We start from the raw sequence: 21,637 nt of genomic DNA, 5'->3' as shown, positions 1-21,637 counted from the left end.
CATCCCATCAGAACCAGGCAGGGCCAGTCAGGGATGCAAGGATGTCAGAACCTAGGACTTGAAGTTGAGTTTTATTTGACATGAATACATACAGTTCACTGAGGTCTTTTTTGTGGGGGAAAGAAAAGAAGAAGGAGAAGAAGAACAGTGAACCAAAAGTCATGAAGGAAACAGACTCCTAGTGTTAACTCTACCACCAACTAGGGGGCACATCTCAGCCAGCACTCCTTAAGGAGCCGACAGATCAAGCATGTGTAAATGCAGCATGGCATTGCAGTAGTATAACCATTCTAATGCTTTGGAATGGAACTGTTGGAACAGTTCCCATGATTTGATCACATCCCAACAACTCAGTGAGACAGGGTGGAGGATCGTGTCCTTTTATACACAAGGAAACTAGCTGAGACTCAGAGATTAGAGTACTTACTTAAAACCACCCAGCTTGTCAGAAATAGAGTGGGAATCAGATCCAAGACACAGGTACATTCTACTCGTTCCTGGTTTCTTTGAAGCTGCCAAGCAGTAATCAAAAAGTGACACAACTGACCCAGATTTATTCCAGGTTAACTTGTGTGTCAGGGTCAGGACCAAGAGCTTGAACCTCCATCCCTAGTGGAAGAGTAGAGATTTAACACAATCCTTACGCTGCAGACACTCACAATTTAATACAACAGAGGGAAAATTATCTTAATCATTGCTACAGATTTTAATAATTTCAAAAGAATAATTGTATTAATTTGCTGCTTTTTTCAGAAACATTGTTCTTCAGAGAGTCTACTGCCCAACAACGTTCAGCGAATGATCACATGGATTGCTTTCAGGTGGGGTTCACGTTGCCCTGAGTCATGGAAGATAAAGAGGAGAAAGAGGCACCTTGTGCAGTAAGTGGCATGCTCGGCAGTAGTATATCCTCACATGGCTCAGAGCTCAAGAGACAGCTCAAAGCCATCAGCTCTTCTTTCCTCCATTCTGCTGAGCAAACTGGCTGAGTAGGGAAGGAGACTCCATCACCCACAGAGTGCTCAAGTGGCACGATGAGCTCAAGCCAGGTGTGCATAGAAGCTCTTCCCTTGCTGGTGCTCAGGCGATAACCCACATTTCTCCTAGCCCATGAGAAATTGCAAGCAGATCCTAAAGAGAGCCAAGGGACTGAAGGCTGTTCAGCTGCTCTCGTTTCCCCACCAAATCATAAAGCAGATATTCTGGGGACACAGGTTCTCACTGCTTCATGGAAATCTCCCACCAGATAGGAGAGCCTCGTCAGTGGTAGGAGGAGGTGAAGATGAACATGTTGAGACCTGGTATTTAAGCAGCCTCGGGTTCCAAGTCTTTGATGTGTCGTCTATAGAACAATGTCAGTGTCATTTTTCTATGGTTGCAGAAAGTGAGCTCTAATGGTACTTCTGCCTGCACACCAAGGCTCGCCATGGAACGGTCACTGCACAAGGCCTGTGTGCAGGCACCATATGTGCGCATGGCCACTCAGAGCCCAAACTACAGCTTTAAATGGAACTTGGAATGTGTCACTTCAGTTGGTGTGCTTGTGCAGAATATTAGGGGCAGGGCCATAGCTGAGAAAAGAACACACTGTCACCTCCAGTGATTGATTCTTGATGAGCAAGTGTCCTCTGAACCCTCTTCCCACTGGGTAGGTGGGTAGGACTAAGAGCCAATTTGCTTTCTCTGGGGACATGTGGCACTTATCCACCCACCTTGGAAACAAACTCTCAGTGCCAGTTTCAGCACTGAGTTGTCCTTTCTGTGAAGGGAAGCCAAGTTTCATCAGTAAAAATATAAGTGAGGGTTCAGGCCTTGGGGTTGGGGCAGCTGCAGCTGCCTGTAGGGTGGCGGCTGTGGGGGGTGTTCCAACCAGGCCAGAACCAACGCTGGGGTCTCAGGGCAAAGTCACTGCCACCAGGTGGTGACTGAGTCCTGGGCTTTCTCCAGGCCCAAGAGCTCTTCCCTCAGAGTAAGTACATCAGGAGGGAAAATTGGGAACTGGATTAAAGTTCTAGCTCCATCCGGCGGCTAACATTTTGCAGCAGGACAAGTCTGGGAGGGGTTCAGCCATGGGGTTGAGGTAAAAGCAGCTCCCTGCAGGGTGGTGGCAGTGGGGGTGCCCCAGCCAGGCCAGACCCAATGCTGGACACTCAGACCAAAGAAACTGCCAAAGCCAGTGACCAAGTCCTAGGTTTTGGGCAGCCAATGAACCAAGTGATGCATGCCAGTCTATGCCGGCTGGCTGCGAGCTCTGTGGTTTTTAGAATATGTAACTGCTGACTGGGGACACCCATGAATAAGGCCAGTGTGAGTGTAGGTGAGGGATGAAGTCTGGGTGACTCCCAGGACAACCACACAAAACTTTCAGGCAAACGTGGGGACTGAGACCTGATGGTTTGGAAGTGGGTGTCCATAACATCTATTGTGGTCAGCCTGATTCACCAGCCCAATCAGGAATCCTGAGATGGGCTGTTAGCGCAGAGCATCACTGCCAACACCAGTCCACACCAAAGCTATGGATGGGAGCCTGTCTGGCAGGGCTAGGTACTAGTTCCTGACTGGGTGGTAGAACAGTGGACTGGTCACACTTGGCAGGGCCAAGACACTAACCAGCATACCAGAGAACCAGGTCCAGGGGTAGATTCTGTGCAGGAAGTGTGGGCCCAACCTTGTGGAAGTACAGGTCCCGCAGGTTTGCTTGCAAGCTGGGGTGGCAATTGGCTGAGCTAGGTATGACCATGGAACCAGCCATCACTTAAGGGTAAAGGAACTGACAACAGTCTGGGCAAGTCAAGGCAGCAGCACCCGAATGTGCATCCTCAAAAAGGACATGGGTTAGACCAAGCTGTAACTGGAAGGGGACAGACTGGGCAGGGCCAAGCAAACCTCAACTCACAAGAAAGAACAGAAATCAGGGTGGAGCACATGTCATGCCGAACTAGGCTCTTACACCAACTGGTCTGCATGAGCCAGAGATACTGGGCCACAGCATCCAAGGCAAAGTCTGAGACAGGTGAGAGGTTAAGCCAACTGGGTCAGAGCAATCACTGGCACACACGTAATCTAGGGCTGGGAATAGGCTCGGTTGGGGAGCTGTGAGAGTATACCCTTGCTAGGATGGGGTTCCCATGGGACAGTGCAGTAGGCAGAGTGGGAGCTACCTTCTGGTCTGGATATGTCTGCAATCTCCCTTGGCACAGGTGTGGACTGGGGCTGGGTGTACATAACCAAGATAGACACCAGCACCATTTGGCGCTCTGGAGAACTTGGGTAGATATAGGACAGATTAGGCTGGGTCTCAGCCACTAATGAGCCATGTGTGAGCAGTGTCACAGTATAGACAAGCCTTGGCTGGGATGCAACATCTAACGGTAAAAACTGGAATGGATTAAAAGCCAGCAAGGAAAGGCCACTGTTCCTACCAGCACAGGAGGTAGGCTAAGTAAGACTGGCCATGGGACCACTAGTATGCACAAGATCTGGCACAGGGACAGGTTCTGATGGAGGAGCTTGGGAACTCCTCTGTCAGGACACAGTCACTGCAGGTGAGCGCAGGAACCATGAGAGGGAACACAACAGACCAAGCCAGAGAAAGATACCCACCAGCATACATATGGCATAGGTGGAGGGCAGACCAGCCTGAACCCATTCGCATCACCTGCTGGCAAATCCGAGCACCAGAATAGAGTGTGGGTCGGGTCAGGTTTGGTCGTGACACAAACCAGAGCATGTTACAGAATGCCAAGGTGGGGTGAGCTGTACCAGATGTGGGCCCAGTGCCCAAACAGCACACATGAGAACCAGGGGGTGACGGGGGCAAAGCCGGCAGGGGAATGTGGGCTCCCCTGCTGAACAACCACTCCCACTGGAGAGTATGAGTTGGGATGGGGGCAGACCAGACCAGGCAGGGCTACAACACCTGTGGGCCTCATGTGAGCTAGATCAAGGAAAATCCAGGCTAGGCTGACTGTTCCAACTGGTGCAAGCAAAACTTAGAGTGGGTGAGGGTTGGTTGGGCTTTGCCGCAGCATCAGTTGGCAGAGGTTGGCACTGGGAGCTTAATCTGTGAAGTTAAACTCCAGAAGCACCTGGAGAGTGCATAATCCAGGAGTGAGAGTGGGCTAGGAGGGAAATAGTGGGCCCCTCTCTCTTGGGTTACCACTGCCACTGCAGAACACGAAAACCAGGACAGGGGCAGGGGTGGCTAGACAGAAAGGCACCTGCCAGAATGTGTGTGAGTTGGTTGTGTTGAACTAGGCTTCAATGCCCATTGACATGCATGAGAGCTAAATGGGATGTGGGACAGACTGAACAAGTCTGCGGTACATACTGGCATGCATGGGAAGCAAGGTAAGGAGCAGGCCTGGTGGGGGTTATGGGGAGTCACCCCAACTAGGCTGCAGCTCCCACTGGCTTGCATGAGGACTGAGTATGAAGTGGGTAGGATCGGGCTGGACTGCAACACCCATTGGTTCACGTGGAAGACAGGGCTGGAAGCAGAACTGACCCAGCAATTGCAACAACCAGCATGTACATAAGCTGATTGGGGCTGACGAACGGTGCCAGATCCTGTACTGGCAAACTCACACAAGAATCAGGTCTGGGATCACCTCAGATGAAGTTTCTTAGTAGATCCCTCCAACTGAACTGCTGATCTCAGAATCCCAACCATGAAGAGACTGTCAGCCAGCGGATTCTGAATAGGTTTCATTGCGATTGGAATGGTGAGATTGGCGGCAATTCAGACCTGTTGAACTATGAAAACTGCTTTAGTAGGGCCCTCGGAGTGTGCCTCACCTTGGGGACCTGGGATGGGTGGGAGGCTGGGTGGGGCTTCTCCCTATTTCTCCCCGACTCCAGATACATGGGTAAACAATGATATTAGTGTGGAAACAATGGTATTACCCACTTTCACCCTGTAGCCCTTGACCCTTTGTACCCTAATCAACTAAGTAAGATTATTTTTAAAAAATAAAATAAAAAAATAAGTGAATCTGTTAAGCTGAAATTTAAGATGAATAATAATTGTGCATGTCCCTTGCAATGACTGGAGCACAGTTATATTAAGAAATCAGTTATTGTTAATCTGGAATTCACCTTTCACTGGGCATCTGCCTTCCATCAAGCACCCCAGTTCATGTAGAGCACAGGGTAGTTGGCATCGTCACCAGTCCTAATAGATGGAGAGAGCAGCACAATATTCTGCTCTGCAAAAGTGCTTGGTAATAAATGCTACAGCCTTCAGTCACGACATTGGTGTCATTTTGGAGGATGTTTTCACCGCTGATAAACCTGTGCCTTCTGGGCTGCTAATATGACCCAGTCCCACAATGGAAAAATTAAGTTAGAAAGCAGTTGTAAAACAACTCCAGGGGATCCAAGACCTGCGCTTCATCTGCCGAATATTTTGTTCTTGCTAAGTTGTAACAGTATCTTTAAAATGCTGTTCTAGAATTCTGGGTCGGTATGTGTGACAGTCATTATTAGGCGACCTCTCCACTAGCTGGACGACCTTCTTGCGTTCTTAGTGCCATATCGCCCTCCAGTGGCGACCCGTAGAACTACATTTTCTCCACCTAGCTTGCTTGAGCAGGTTCCAAATCCCTGATGGAAACTGGTGGCGCCCATTGGCAGCGTGGCAGGATCAAAGCTGCAAAACACAAATGAATCCAAGTGTGGACCCCAGAAGAAAATGTCCTCCTCACTTCTGTAACTCTTAAATTACAAGAGGTTATATTGCTGCACCAATTTTCCAGATACTGTTTTCTTGAAAATAGACAGCTTTGAGAATATTTTTCTCTATCATGTTATAGATCTTCGAAAAAAGAGACCTTTTTAAGTGAGATGATAGACTATACAGCTCAGAATCGATTTCTATTCTGGAAGTTGCTTGAATGCAAATACTGGTTGGGAGATGCGAAGAACGTAATGAGGACAATGTGGGTGCAATCAGGTCCTCTTTGCTCTGCAGTGCATCTCGGCACTAACCTAGCAACAGTCTCGCTTCATTTCCTAGGAAGGCCGGCACCACCGATCCATTATTGAAAACATGCGAATCCCATAACCTTGTTCATTTTCGTATATGTAGCTTAGGGCAAGAGGTTTTCTGGCACAGCTTCCCTTTGATTTGAAAGCAATATCAAGCAAAAAGGGAAATGAAAAATCTTGCCATCGGAAGGCAGGCACTTGATCCTTATATACACGTGCGTGCCCTCCGGTTACATACAAAGGCAATTTTCCAGACGGATGACTGCCAGCTTTCCTTCTTTCACAACTTGATTTTCTGGCAGCTCTATAACTCTAAATTGGCTCCTTTGCACATTATTTTCAGCTAAGCTCTACTTGCTGGGTGGGGCGATCCAAGGAGAGCAAGTTGAGAAGGCGGCAGCCCTTGAAGCCTCCCGCACAGCAGAGGGCCACTGACAGCCCATCAGTGCAGTCTGGACTCGGGGCCTTGCCGTCACTGCTTCCTGCTGCAGACTCAGGGGGACGGAGGCCTATCACCCAGCCACAGTGGGGTCACAGGAAAACAAGGACCTGGCATTTGGTGCCTTCCTGTGGTAAATGGGTTCTAGCTTTTCCCAGAAGAATTTCTCAAGTAGAGGAAAACATTTGTGTGCTGAGAGCCAAAAGCATGAGAAGTGTCCCCTGTGCATGCCTTTGTGATGGAAAGCCCACCATCATCATTTTACGCTTTAGAGGTATGTTAATACTCACACTAGTGCCCAAAGATGAATGCACAGTGTGATGTTTATTGTTATTGGGCTTTTATGATCAAAACAACACTTGAAACAATCTAATACATTAATAAGACCTTAAGGAAACTATCGGAAACAATGCAACCATTACAAATATTATAGTCATTCATCCTGCAAACATTGGCTGAGGGTGTTACTCTGTACTGGGAGAAAACAATGCCAAAACAGATGCTCTATGTCCTCCGTGGAGCTTACCTTGGAAATAGACATAGGAAAAAAAATCACACAAATGAATGTGAAACTACAGGTGAGTTGAGGACTGAGAGGCAGTGCTATGACTAGGATGCCAGTTGATGGGTGACCTTATCAAAGGTATCAGGGAAGCCTGTGCCCTTGAGAATGAGAAGGTAAGTTAGCCCTGAAGACAAAACGGGTATTAGAAAGACAAAGTCCAGCAAGCTAGTAGGGGACACATCATGAAAGATGCACATGAAGACAAGCTACACGTACTGCTGCTTACCCTTATACTGTTGAAGCGGAGAAGGTCTGGGAACCTGCTGGAGTACAAGCACCCAAGGCTATGTTTCACAAGGAAGGAATGACTCTGGGGTCTTCCATGGACCATGTTACTGCACTCACAGGTAGGTGAGAGAGCCAGGATGGGATGTGGTTTAGAGGGAGGAAACTGGAGAATGTCTGGGACAGGCCAAGCCACCTGTGCACATGGGAGACCCATGCTGGGCTAAATAGAATTGACTGTTACCCGCTGGTGCACACAAAAGCTGGACTGTCAGAACAGGGAGTGTGTCATGTCAGGCTGAGCCACAGCAGCCACCAGAACATGAGAGAACTGGACCTGGGGGCAGATTCTGTAGGGGAAGTGTGGGCTTGCCTATGTAGAACTGCAGCACCCTCCTATTTACACAGAGAGGCTGGACCACAGAACTCACCCGACACTCTCAGGAGTATGGCTGCAAGGAAGCAGGGTGAGGCCAGTGTGCAACACCCACAGATAACATGCAAAGGCTGAGACTGAGGGCAGCGTTAGCCAGGCAGGGCTCCTGCATGCTCCAGCATGCATGGGATCTGGGGCTGGGAGCCAGCATGGGATGGGGAACACAGGAAACTCCACTACAAGGCCACACATCCCACTGGGGAGTGCAAGAACTGGCACTGGGGGAAGGTAAGGCAAGCCTGCAGCACTGGTCAGCATTTGCATGGGTTCAGCTGGGCCAGCCCATAACACCCACTGACCCACATGAGAGCCAAGACAGGGTATGTGTTATGCCCAGCAGGGCTAGGCTGTAACACCCATCAGCCATAGCTGAGACTGTGGGCAAGCCATGCCAAGTTGGTTCAAAGCACCCACCAACACCTGTAAGACGAGAGCTGAAAATAGCCCTCTTAGAGGACCTCCTCATGCTAGGCTGCAACTCCTACTGGTGAACATGAGAACTGAGGCTATGGTGAAGCAGGCTGCTCAAGGCTGCAGCATCCATGGGCATGCATGTGGGATGGATCTGAGAGTAGGCCAAACTGGACTAGGCCCCAGCACCTACTGGCACTCATAAGAGCCAGAATGAGTGTGGGACAGGCCCAGCTAGGCCACGGAAACTGCTGTCACTCAAGAATCAGGTCTGGGAGTGGCCCAGGCTGGGCTAGACTATAGCACCTATAATTGAAAGCCAGAGTGGGTGTGAACCAGTCAGGCTCAGCCACAGTACTCACTGATGAGTGCAAGGACAAGGGGCAGCTATGTCAGTTGAACAAAAGCAGCCATTGCACATGTGAGATCCATTACTAGGAGCAGGCCTGGTAGGGGAAGTTAGGCAACTTCCTTGCTAGAATGCAGATCCCACTTGTGAGCATGAGAGCCAGGGTCTGGAGCAGGCTACACCAGGGTGGGCTGCAGCACTAGTCGGCATACTTGTGCAACAGATTTGGGGGCAAACCAAGCTGTACCAGTTCATGACACACCCTAGAATGAGCAAGAGCGAGAATGTGATGCAGGTGCTGTTGGACTGCAACACCCGCCAGTGCACATGAGCACTGAGCCAGGCTGGGGTAGGCTATTACATATAATGGGGAGAGCAGGACTGGAGGCAGCTGGGCTGGGCCAGGCTACAGCACCTTTCACCAGATAACACTGGAAGCAGGTAATCCCAGACAGGGCTGTATCACCCACTCACTGGCACATGGAAGACCCAAGACTGGGAGAAGCTGTGGTAGGGGAAGTTCAGAGACTCCGTTACTGGCCTGCTGCTTCCACTGGTGAGCATGAGAGCTGGGACCGGGGACAGGTCAGGCTGTGCTAGGCTGTGTACTCACTGACACACATGAAAGCCAGAATGGGTGTGGGCCAGCCAGGCTAGGCCACAGCACCAGATGACAAATGCCATGACTGGATGTGAGTCATGTTAGACTAAACCAAAGTGCCCTCTAGCAGGTGCAAGATGCAGGCCTGGGAACATGCCTGGCAGGGGAACTGTGGGCACTCCTCTGCTAAGCTGTACCTACCACTGGTGAGCATAAGCACCAGGGATACAGGCAGGCCAGGCTGGATAAGACAGAGGTACCTGTCGGCATATGTGAAAGCCACGTCTGGAGATGCACTGGGCTGAGCTAAGCTGTAGCACCCATGGGTTGCATGAGAGCTGGATGGGATGTTGGCTGGGCCAGGCTAAGCTGCAGTAGAGGCTGGCATGTGCAAAACTGGGGCTGGAGCAGGTCTGGTGGAGGTCATTTAGGGACACCCTGACCAGGCTGTAACACCTGCTGGTATGCATGAAGACTGGGTCTGCAGTAGGCTGCCTAGGCTGGGCTACAGCACTTGTCGGTTCATGTGAGATATGGGGCTGGGGAGGCACTGACCATGCAACTGCACTCACTACCATGCTGTTACATGCTGTTGGCTTGTGCAGGTGACAGACCACACCTGACCCTGCACTGGCTGGCACTTCACTTACAAGAGTCAAGTCTGAGGTCACCCCAGGTAGGTCTCCTGGGACAACAACTCCACTACACCACTGGACTCAGACTCCAGCCACTGAGAAAATCACAGGATGTGTGCTCCAACCTTGGAGTGCATGTACTAGCACTGGGCCTCCTCAGTTGCTAATGCCTATGCAGTGGACAGCATGTCCGGATCCACATGGGGGACATGACGGCCAGCTCATCTAGGCCAGCAGGGCACATCACAGGATGGAAAGCAGAACAGGTTGCACAATTCTCCTGCCCAAGCTTTGCAACAGGTTCCTGGGGCTGTGGATGCCCTGTGCTAGATTTTGTCCACCCATAGAACTTGGAAAGATTTTCTCAACCCTGCAGCAATGAAGCCAACACCTTCTCAGAACTATCAAGTCCACTCAAGTAACACCCTCAGATTCACAGTTGCCCAAATCAGTGTCTCTAAGGCATCATCAAATGACCAGCTCCATCCCCGAGTGCTGATGTAGTTTGACAGCTACGAGCCCCCTCCTTCTTCTCCTCTCCTGTGGACACGGCAAAAAAAAAAAAAACTAGACCTGTGCCCCAGCCACGTTACCTTCCTCCATACCTGGTCCTCCCCACCCTAATCAGAGGCCAACGTGGGCCTGCATGCCTCTCAACTATGTTAATAAATAAAGGGAAAAGTAAATAAATAAAACTAAAGGAGGAAAGCTATACCGTGTTATCATTATGTTTCATATGCTCTTTTATTTTAAAGAAGCACCAAGCAGTCCCAAAACAGCAGCGAACACTTCACCCATAATGATAATGGCCAAGTTAGTATGATTCATTCATACAATAACTCAGGCTGCACTTAACACAGATACAACCGTATGGTTTTTGATGGTGTGGAAGAGATGAATTCATAAAACCTGCTAAGTAAATAACGAGTTTTGAATATAAATCATTGAAAGCACACTGGAAATGACAGTAAATTAGGCAGGAGTTTTGTAAATGTCAGATTCAGTCTTGCTCCTTTTGCCCACATATAAATTAGATCTCTGGCAGTAACAGGGAATACAGCAAAAGCAGTTAGCTTACCTCTTCTCTGTCCACATCCTCCCGCGCATCCTGTATGTGCAGAATATGAATATGCTCCTTGATGTCAAGCCTTTGTTCTTCACTGTCAGTAGGGCTCCTCCTGTGGTGGGCCCTGCTACATTGCTCTGTGCTTAGAAGTGAAAGCTGACACCCTACACCTGCTTTGGAGCCAGAGCTAACCTTAAACCACAGTTGTCCTCCACCCAGGCTCTTCTCCTGTCAAAGGTTAAGATGTCAGCTAGAATCAGAATCAAACAAAGACATTATTTGGTGATTGATACCATGGAGTAACCATCAGGCAACATCGAAATTACTGAGAAATTACATCAGTAACCATCGAAATTACTGAGGATGGATTCCCCAGCACATCACACACCCAGGCAAGCAGTGGCATCTGCCCCATCATGTGAGCAAAGGCACAGGCACAGTGGCAAGAACTCCCAGTAGTCTAGGGAAAGGTAAGATTCAACAGCAGTGAGGGACCTTACAACGGCGACAAAATGCCCCCAAGGCACCTACTTGTTGACAGCCCACTCTGGTTCAAGTCCTCCTGGGCAGGAAAGAGAAACCACCTTGGACAATCAAGGGGACATGGAGCGTAACAGGGCATGAAGGGGCTTGGCTAACAGCAGGTGCAAAGGGCTATGCCCAATGCTAAGGAGACCACAGGCAGAAACCAAAGGGATAGCCTGAATACTTTAATCCCATGTCACAGGCCAGGATTCAACAGACCCCTCTGAAGAGCTATAACCTGTAGGGTGTCCTTGGGTTAAGAAAAGGGGCTAAGCCCACACTTGGGAATTTATGCTCAAAACTTTTCACAGTGACATATGGGGCAGATTGGGAACCTGATAGGCAACAATAAGTTTGGGCTGAGAGGGTGAAGAGCCAGCCCCTTGTCACTGTCCAGAGAAATCTTTCCCCTGTGATGAGGATAAGGCTGCTCTAGATTACACATCCCAACATTTTAAAGCGATTCACCCAGGCTGCATGTGTACCCAAAAGAATTAAGAGCAGGGACTAGGACAAACATATATACCCATGTTGATATAGTACCATTACTTTCAAGGGCTCAAAAGCCAAGTATCTATCAGAGGATGCCTGAATTAATAAAATACTATACAAATAATGGAATACTATTCAGCCTGAAAGGGAAAGAAATTTGACACAAGCTATAACATGGATAAACTGAGGATCTTATGCTCAGTGCAACAACGCAGTCACACATGGGACAAATACTTCCACTTAAATGAGGCACCTCGAGTAGTGAAATTCCAATCGAGAAGGCAGAAAGCTGGGTGCCAGGGGACAGCAGGAAGAGGAGATGCAATTAGTGTTCCATGAAAGAGTTTCAATTCTGCATGATGAAAAAGAGTTTTGTGAATGTCTGGTGCTGACACCACCACAGCACTGTGAATGGCCTTGATGCTGCAGAACCTCCCCAACATGGCTAGTTTTACATGTGTCTTACCACTACTTAAAATATAAACAAAAACATCACAATTTCAGTGCAAAAGTTTAAAGGCCAGTATATCATTAAAACTGTTCATAAAGAACTGTCAATGACATAAAAAACAGTGCTGATATTACATTAGATCAAAAAAGCAAGATAGAGATCGAATGTGGTAAATTTCAGCTACATAAAGTTAAAAATGTACCCATTTATGTGAATGTATGTGGACAGGACACAGAAATATATCTATGTCAACTGTGATCATATTCTGAAAGGAGGACTTCTTCTCCTTACCATTTTTTATCTTTTTCCAGGTTCTATACAATAGATACTATAGAGTGTGTGTGTATATATATATATATATATTACAATGCGATGGAAAGACAGTGAAAGTACAAAAACAAACCACAAAATATACAAAGCAAAATGAATATTTATTGAATCTCCAGATCATAGGGTCTCCATGTGTAACAGGAAAATATTAAGGAAAAATTATTTACTTTTAAAAGTAAAATCCATAAACAACATTTAAAGACAAGTTCATACAACTGGAAATGTGACTGTGTAAAACCCATACAGAAAGAACAACAATCAAGGTCACTGGAAAAGAATTCGAAGTTAAAATAAGCTATCGGTTTTCGCCTGTTACTACAGGGCTGTTTGCTTTTATTTGTATGCTTATTACTTTGTTTCTTTAAGCTGCACTATCTTAAGGTTGCAACAGAGTGAGGAAAGCAGCAAAACAAAGATCTTTTTGACAAACTTGGCACTGAAAGACTATCCTAAGCGCATAATTTTGAATACATAAAAATGTTTTATTCACAAAGCTGACATCACATCATTATTTGTATTACTGTTAATTCAGGAATAAGCTACATTTCCAACAACTGAAAGAAGGTTACCTAAATTGTGACAAAACTACGTGGTTTACCAGCACATAAAGTATCTTTGCAAAGCTCTGAAATCACCATACATAATACTGCAAAAAAGGCATAACTTCCATTATACAGAACATAGTAAGATCACAATGTGACAAATTCATGCCACCCGAAAGGACAAGATATTAGTGACTATCTCAGGACACAAGCTTCATGTATTTCGTTGCTTTTTTATTACACTTCTGTTTTCCAGTTCATCCATTTTATGATGGGAAAAACTACTGTTTTCAAGTAAAATAAAAACAAGATTCTTCGGTAACATACATTTCATCCCATAATGCAGACTAGGATCACAAAAGCCTCAGCCTCTTCAGGGGGAGTATAGATGTCGTTTATGAAGATGAGTATGAGTGGATGGGGGCAGAAGGGGTAGGTAAAATCTAGAAGTAGTCAGGGAGGCACGGATAGGCCAGGGAAAGTTAGGGACCAGCAGGTGAGCTGGTCAGCCAAGGAAAGGGGCATTGTGGAGCCAGGGAAGACTCTGACTGCTCAGCGGAGGTCTATGTAGACCCTTAGTAGGCACTGACGGTGTTTATAAAGGGAAGGATCAAAGAGGACTTCAGGAAGACACATGGATTCCTTTAGGAGCAGGGGTGGAACAAGGAGGGGCGGGTTAACTACTCAGGAAAGAGGGAAGCAGGACCGAGGTGATGGTGATGGAATGCAGGGCAAGAGACTGGCTGCCATAGTGAACTCCGTACTCAATCACCACCTCTGGCTAAGTTTTTGTGGGCAAACGCAGGATAGAAAAACAGCTCACAGGAGGAGCTGATCAGGAGCCAGTGGATTCAGCTCACATCTAGAGACAATGTAGGGCAGCTCTCTGCTCAGTACACTTTCTGCTGTGATAGAAATGCTCTAGATGTGTGGTTACCGAGCACTCGGAATATGATGTTGAACATGAAGTGACAGAGAATCTTCTTTTTAAATTTTACTTTCTACAATTTAAATTTAAATAGCTACATGTTCTTAGCAGCTATCAAGTAGACAACACAGACCTAGGGCAGGGCTTCTCAGTGTGGATACTGGAGCAGCAGCGTCACCTTGCAGCCTGAAGCAGGTCATACCCCACACGCTAAATGAGAACCTCTGTGTACAAATGCCAGCATGCTGCCTCCAAGCAACCCTTCAGGTGCTTCTGATGTGCCCTCCTGTTTGTGAACTGTTGAACTAGGGTTATGTAAAAAGTTTGGGATCACAGCTCTGGCTTCAATTAAACTACATAAAAGAACCCTTGCTGAAAGGAAATAGATTTCTCCAAATAAACTTACTAGAGATTCATTAGTAAGACATACCTTGTTCAGCAGGAGTGAGGAAAGGTTATATGAAGTGACAAATTTGTGTTTCTGCCATAAAAGAGAAGGACTATCATGCATTTTGATACCTGGAAACCTAAAAGTGGTTACTCATCCTAATGTTGGACACATGAAAAATGAAAACAGCTCTAAATTGGGTTCAATAAAGAAACACAAAAAACAACTGTAACTTGTAAGATGACTTGTTGTATTCCATTCAAGTTGAAATGCAGCCCTTGCTTCTAGAAGGAGAAATCCATAAAGGAAAGTCAAGAAAAACTAAAACCTAAGGAGACCTAAGCATTCTGGAGCTTTGCGCTCATGCAGAAAGGATGAGAGCCAAGTGCTTCCTGTGGAGGCAGATGTATAAAAGTAGCCCGTGGAGACGGAGACCGGATGGAGTTCTGGTCACAGAAGGGAATAAGAACTCACAGCTGGAAGACAAGCATGACAGACTCACCGCTAAGCTGGCAGCTGCATGCCATAGCTTCCTTGCTTTCTCTCCTGACACACAGCCCCAGCTTACGACTGACTTCATCAAGAGCAGAACTTGGAGGTTTCTGATACTAAAACTGTGCTTCAAAAATAAAACAAGAAAAAAGAGTGCATGCTGTAACCAACCAGAGGCAGCAAACAAATGGATGTAACATGAAAATCTGTGTGAAAGCTTCATTCCAACTAGAAGGCAGTATAAACAAAGCTAAATATACTGAAAATGAGTGAGAAAGATAATCTAGATTGTATTGTCACAACCACAGTGGAGAGAATAAGAGGATACAAAATGTGATAGGAAAAAAAAGTTAATAGAAACTGTCCACAAATGCCAAGGATTCCAGAAGAAACAGACAAATTCAACAGCATGAGAAATGAAAAATCTTCACCCAAGCACAAACTGACCAGTAACCTCTGAGATCATGGCAATATATACTACTAGGTTAGGCTAATTAGTAAGAAATTGCTATCATCAACTTTGACTGATTTTAATATGTCTTGTTTTTTTCTGGTGACCATTTAAATGCTTCAGAAACAATCCCATCTGTCATATCTTGTTCATCTTTACTTGGTTCTTTAGGCAGCTGTTAGCTCTTCTGAAAGTGACTGAAAATTGATCAGCTTTGACAAGTTATGACTTGTAAATATTCCTCCCTTCCTAAGATGATACAGGCTAATCTTATTACTCCACCCTGCCTTTCTGCTTACTTTCCCATTAAGGAATATATGACTACATTCTATGGTATTGAAATGTTAATTATACTAATTAAAAGTCTTCACAATCCTTAAAATGATTTACAACTTAGTAAGACTGATGATTTATTTAATAAGTTGGGTAAGCTATAACTGGTTTAAGAGGAAAAACGGGCTCATCCCAGTCCCCATCCAATTACCAATTAATTTCAATAAATAAAAACTGGGATAGAAACTAAATTTTTAGGCCAAGCTGTTGGTGTACACTTCAACTGCGTGCATGCCTGCAACGTGGCAAGTAGTCACAGTCTAACCAGCACTAACTACTCTCACCACCTGGAGAGGGCACGCTTTACCGCCGTGCTTGACAAAACTCAAGGCGTGAAAGGCAGGGGAAATTCTTCACTGTGGGAGTAATTATACATATTGTGATCCTGCAGTGGATCCGAATCCACAAAATACAGCTCCCCTGCGTGGATGTCAGAAAAGTTAGCCAGAAATTCATCAGGACTAAAGCTAACCCACACAGTGTATCTATAGTCTATGGTACGTATGGAGTATCCCATGACCTTTATATCTTTCAAACTTGGCTTGTCAGAATTCCACTGAGGGAAGTCTGCAGGCCGAGGGTACTGGCTATAGGCAACTGACTCACGGGGATTAGCAGGGACGTACGGACCCTCTTCCAACTGATGAGATCGAAAATGCTTTAGAAGGTTCTTGCCTTCTCTGCACAGCCCAACATGAAATGAAGGAATGGGACAGCGAGGTGGAACTTGCAGTCCTGCCAGTCCAGCGAGTGTAGGGAAGAGCGACAAGAGTTCCACAAGGTCCGTGGTTTGCCTGCCTAAAACAGGAAGTGGTACAACAAAATCCATTAACATCACAGAAGCATGTCACAAGCAAGCAGGATGGGGAAAGGAACCTGTTGGGGCTCCAATGTTTTCTTTCATTTATAACATTTATTTTTAGCCAAAGAAGTTTAGGATTACCTCCATCTGAGCACCTAACCATCAAATGATTTCTTAGCCAGTCAAATAGTGGTGCAGAAAATTAAAGTGCCTTCAACTTCTTGGCACTTTGAGGAATCACGTGAATTTTCCGCCAGATAGTGTAATAATTGAACAGGCCAGATCATCAATTAACACTAGCACCACCGGGTAAAAAGCCTATACAACAGCAGGATATTTTGAATCTTGCAGCATAATGCCACAGAGCTCTCCTCTCCTGAAGTGTACATTTTTGGATGTGGTTCATCTTTTTTTCATTTTAATTTTTATTTGAAAGGCAGAGGGACAGAGATAAACAGAACATGCGGTGGCTCATTGTCCAGATGCCCACAGCAGCTGGGGTTTGCTCAAGCAGGAGCCAGGGGCCAGAAAGTCAACGCAAGTCTCGCACACAGTACTGGGGCCCTGGACATGAGCCACCAACACCGCTTCCCAGAGTATGCAGGAACAGGAAGCAAGGCTGCAAATGGAGCTTGGATTCAAACCCAGACATTCTGATATGGGATGTGAAGTTCCAAAAGGTTTCTGAACTGTTGTACCCAATACCCACTCCAGCCTTTCGTTTGTGGTAACACACATACCATAAAGTTACCCATCTTAACCCTTTCTAGTCCAACATTAAATGCTTTCATATTGTCACGCATCCATCACCATTATGCATCTCCCAAGTGCTTTTTATATTATTCAACTGAAATTTTATCTGCATTGAACAAAAGTTCCTTATTCTGTCTCCCAACAGTGAGCAACCACCACCCTCTGCCTCTTTCTGTGAAGTTGACTACTTCAATACCTCATCTGAGTGACATCACTCAGTACTTCCCCTTCTGTAACTGGCTTATTTCATTTGGCACAATATCCCCGGGTTCAGCCAGCGCCAGCATGTGTCAGAATCTCTCCCCACCCCCTTTTTATTTTTATTTTTTAAAACAATGATTACATGGTTGTTCAGGTTGGGAAGGATAAAAGTTTAGGGAAAATTGGGTGAATTCATTGCTTCCAAATTTGCTATTTCTTCTTGCTGTTCCTGGAGGAAGGGGAGAGACAAAGGGGGAAACCACTCACGACTTTCCACACATCCCAGTACCCACGGACGAGGAACCGCCACCTCATATCAACCCAGAGTCTCCAGGTGGACATACTCCGAGGGTTCTGTCCAAGTGGTTTGGATAGTTCTGGAATTCTGCCAATTGCACCAATCCGAGGATGTCACCCTCCCAGTGTCCACTGGCTCCATGCACTGAGATTATCTGCTGTCATCGTTTGTTTGGGGTTGTTGTCCAGTTAGTTCTGTTCTGCTACAGCACCAAATGTGCTGCCTTAATCTCCTTTTACAACGGCCTCTGTCCATTGCTCCACCCTTTTCATTAAGTAAGGCATGTTCTTGCAGGTGAGTCCAAGAAGCTGCACCAGGTGTCCCAAGCATCGCTGGAACCCCCACCCCTGAGGCTCACGAATCTGGCACCCACCTAGGAGGAGGGCCCTGGTACCCAGGCCAGGAGATCCAAACCTCCCAGATCCCCCATCCCTGGAGTTCACGACTCCAACACCCACCTAATATATGGGCCCCAGGATCTGGCCAAGTGAACCCACACCCCACCAGTTCCCCTGTCCCCGGGGCTCAGGAATGCATCCCGCACCACACATGTGGTCCCTATACCTGAGCCAACCTACCCAAGCCCTGTCAGATCCCCTGTCCCTGGGACTCACGTACCAGGCCTCGCTTGGCCCAGGCTGGCATGACTTGCCTCACCTGAGCTTCCGCAGTTTTATTGTGCAGCCTAGCCTAGCCTAGTCTGCCCCACCTCCTGGTCCAGCTCCTATTGATGGTGCTGCAGTGTTTCTCAGCCCGGCCTGATTGCTGTTCTGGTCCTAATGTGAACTGGCCGGTGTTGCCGATTCCTCCTGTCCCCTGCCCTGGTTCTCTGATCTGCCAGTGGTATTATGTGCTGGCCCAGACTGGTCTGTCCCCAGACCTGACCACATGTATGTCGGTGGGTACTGTAACCCGGCATGGTTTGGGCTGCTCCTTGCCTTGCTTCTTGCACTTACCTGCAGGGACTGCGTCCCAATGAGGGAGTTTCCCAAGCTCCTCCATTCAACCTCCTCCCAGTGGCAGCTCTCGCACACTGGGCAGCCCAAGTAGCTTCGCCCCACACCTTTGGCACCCAGGCTACCCAGCTACAGGTACCCCTGTAGGCCAAAAAACATGACCTCCAGGATGGGGTGGTCCCGAAGGCCCGCTGAGCCTCCCTTCCCCAATGAAGCCAATGTGCTCGGCTGTTCGTACCTACACCAAGCTCGGAGAGCCTCCAAGGTGGGGGTCTTGAAGGCCCACTGCGTGAGCCCCTCCCTCAGGGCAGCATGCAGCCCAGGTACAGCCACCCCCATGGGCCAAAAAACCTGGCCTCCAGAATGGAGTGGTCCCAAAGTCCCGCTGAGCTTCCTTCCCCCAAGGAAGCCAATGTATTCGGCTGTTCATACCTGCGCCAAGCTTTCTTTCCCTTTTAAGTCTGAATACTATTCTTCTGTATGAACAGACCACACTTTGTTTAGCCCTCCTCTGGCAATGAACACCTCAGCTTGCTTCCACCTTCCGGTTACCTCGAAGAACTGGTAACAAAGTTTTTGCATAAATATTTGTTCTAGGTTCTGTGGGATATGTCCCTGGAAGTGCATATGGTAATTCTGTTGAACTCTGAGGAATCACCAAACTGTTCTTATTGCAACCTTACCAGCTTACAGTCGTGTCATCAATGCATTCCAATTTCTCCATGTCCTAACACTTGCTATCTTTTTTAAATGGCTATCCTAACTGATATAAAGTGGCATGTGATCATCATTGCGATATCTTTATTATCTAAATCCTTTGCTTTATAATAAATCCTGTTAAAATTAACCTTTGTTTTTTCCTATTATGCTAGCCTTTCTGATCTTTAAGATTTTGCTTTACGATGCCAAATTTCATTTTTTTAATATATTTAAGTTGTACATAACAAAAGAAAGCTTAAAAATAAACTTTTAAATTTTATTTTTCCAGGGCCCACTGCAGTAGCCTAGCAGCTAAAATTCTTGCCATGCAGTGGCAGGATCCCACATGGGCGCCGGTTCTAATCCTGGCAGCTCCACTTCCCATCCAGCTCCCTGCCTGTGGCCTGGGAAAGCAGTCAAGAACGGCCCAAAGCCTTGGGACCCTGTACCCGCGTGGGAGATCCAGAAGAAGCTCGGCTGCTTGGGGAGTAGAATCAACCGATGCAAGATCTTCCTCTTTGTATATCTGAGTTTCCAATAAAAAATAAATCTTTAAAATATAAAATAAAAAGCACAGAAAAACCATTTTATTTTCTGGCTTATACTCCTAGCATCACTGTCACCAGCTGACATCACCGAGACACAGGAGCACACTCAATAAAAGGTCTACTCTGAATCTGATCAGGAACACACAAGGAGATCAGCTCGGACGGTGGGCACTAGGCAGGACGGCTGGCCTGAGTACTTGTCAGAAGAAAAGATTAGGGGAATTATAGGGGGTTGCATCACATAAGGCCTTGTCAGCTATTACAGGGTTTTCACTGAGCTGAGCTGGGAGCATAGGAGACTCCAGGAATGACTAATATAGCTTGCCTTGGGTTTTAACAGCATCACTTGGAAAAACCTAGGGCTAAGGGCACAAAGAGACCCTTTATAAAGTTGTAACATCAATTTGGAAGACTTGTTAGCAGCATGGTCTAAGATGGTAGCAGTGGAGGTGGTTAAGAAATGCTAGGGATGGGTCTGGCGTGGTAGCCTAGTGGCTAAAGTCCTCGCCTTGCACACCAGGGATCCCGTATGGGCACCGGTTCATGTCCAAGCAGCCCCACTTCCCATCCAGCTCCCTGCTTGTGGGCTTGCGGCCTGGGAAAGCATTGAAGAACCGCCCAAAGCCTTGGGATCCTGCACCCACGTGGGAGACCTGAAAGAAGCTCCTGGCTCCTGGCTTCAGATCGGCTCAGCTCTGGCCCAATTGGGAGTGAATCATCAGATGGAAGATCTTCCTCTCTGGATATCAGACTTTCCAATAAATAAATCTTTTTTTAAAAATGCTAGGGAGATATTCTGAATGCAGAATGACAGGCCGTCCTGTAGACTGCACACTGTATGTGGAATATCAGATACGGCCCAGGGGGAGGCAGCTTGCCAAGTCACTGTGTACCTAGGCCAGTGTTACACTACTGGGAAAAAGCATCCAGTAGCTAAGATAAGTGGGGAAGGCAGGGAACTCCAGGCCACGCCATTCAACCCCAGCCCACCAGTGGAATGGGAAGGGGTTCAGATTGTCCAGGACACGGAGTCTGAGCGCATATTGGAGTAGAATCAGCTGAGGGCATCTCTGATGGGGAGGAATGACTTCTGCAGTGGCTTCCACAGACCAGGTCACTGCAAGGGAGCTGAGAGGGAGTGGGAGAAAGCCGGAGGGCACGTCTGAGGGAGGCCAAGAAACGGCCAACATGGGAGAGCTGAGTTGGGCTAAGTAAGTAGCTTCTACCACAGCCCACCAGTGCATGAAAAAGCTAGAACTGCAGGGCATTCCGGATTGAGCTAGGTCTCAGTACCAGCCCATGAGTGTTAGAGCAGGGAGTGGGTCACATCAGGTTGGGCCACAACACCCACCAGAATGTGAGAGAACCACATGGGGACAGATTCTGTAGAGAGCTTGTAGGCTTAACTCTGTGGGTTTGCAGCAGTCGCAGGTTTCCAGAGAGAAAGCTGGGAGTGGTGATGAGCCAAGCCAAGCTGGGCCACACAAATCACCTGACAGGAACCTACCTGACACTTGTGGAAGCTGGGGCTGAGAGAAGGCTGGGCATGGCCAGGCTGCAACAGCAGTCAACATGCATGTGGGCAGGCCAGACTGGGTTAGGCTCCAGCTCCTGCTGGCACTAACGAGAGTCAGAATGGGTGTGGGGCAGGCCAGCTAAGTCACAGCACCCACTGGGTCATATAACAGCCAGGTATCGGGGTGAGCAAGACTGGGCTAGGCTATAATATCCAT

General features: G+C 47.4%; 1 protein-coding gene across 2 annotated transcripts in view; it reads right to left on the bottom strand.

Annotated features, from left to right (window-relative positions):
• Positions 1 to 12,598: 12,598 nt before the first annotated feature.
• IDS (iduronate 2-sulfatase) overlaps positions 12,599 to 21,637 on the bottom strand; it is a 30,409-nt gene continuing 21,370 nt past the window's right edge. For both annotated transcript variants that reach the window (XM_040999415.1, XM_040999416.1), the window contains one exon: positions 12,599 to 16,445. In XM_040999415.1, the coding sequence (XP_040855349.1) occupies positions 15,973 to 16,445 (473 nt within the window). In that variant the 3' untranslated portion in view covers positions 12,599 to 15,972. The remainder of the gene's footprint in view (positions 16,446 to 21,637) is intronic.

This window comes from Ochotona curzoniae, unplaced genomic scaffold (genome assembly GCF_017591425.1).
Source record: "Ochotona curzoniae isolate NIBS_2020 unplaced genomic scaffold, NIBS_Ocur_1.0 scaffold_1852, whole genome shotgun sequence".
NCBI lineage: Eukaryota > Metazoa > Chordata > Mammalia > Lagomorpha > Ochotonidae > Ochotona > Ochotona curzoniae.
Note: the sequence above shows the minus strand (reverse complement) of the source record. Positions and strands in the feature narration are given on the sequence as shown.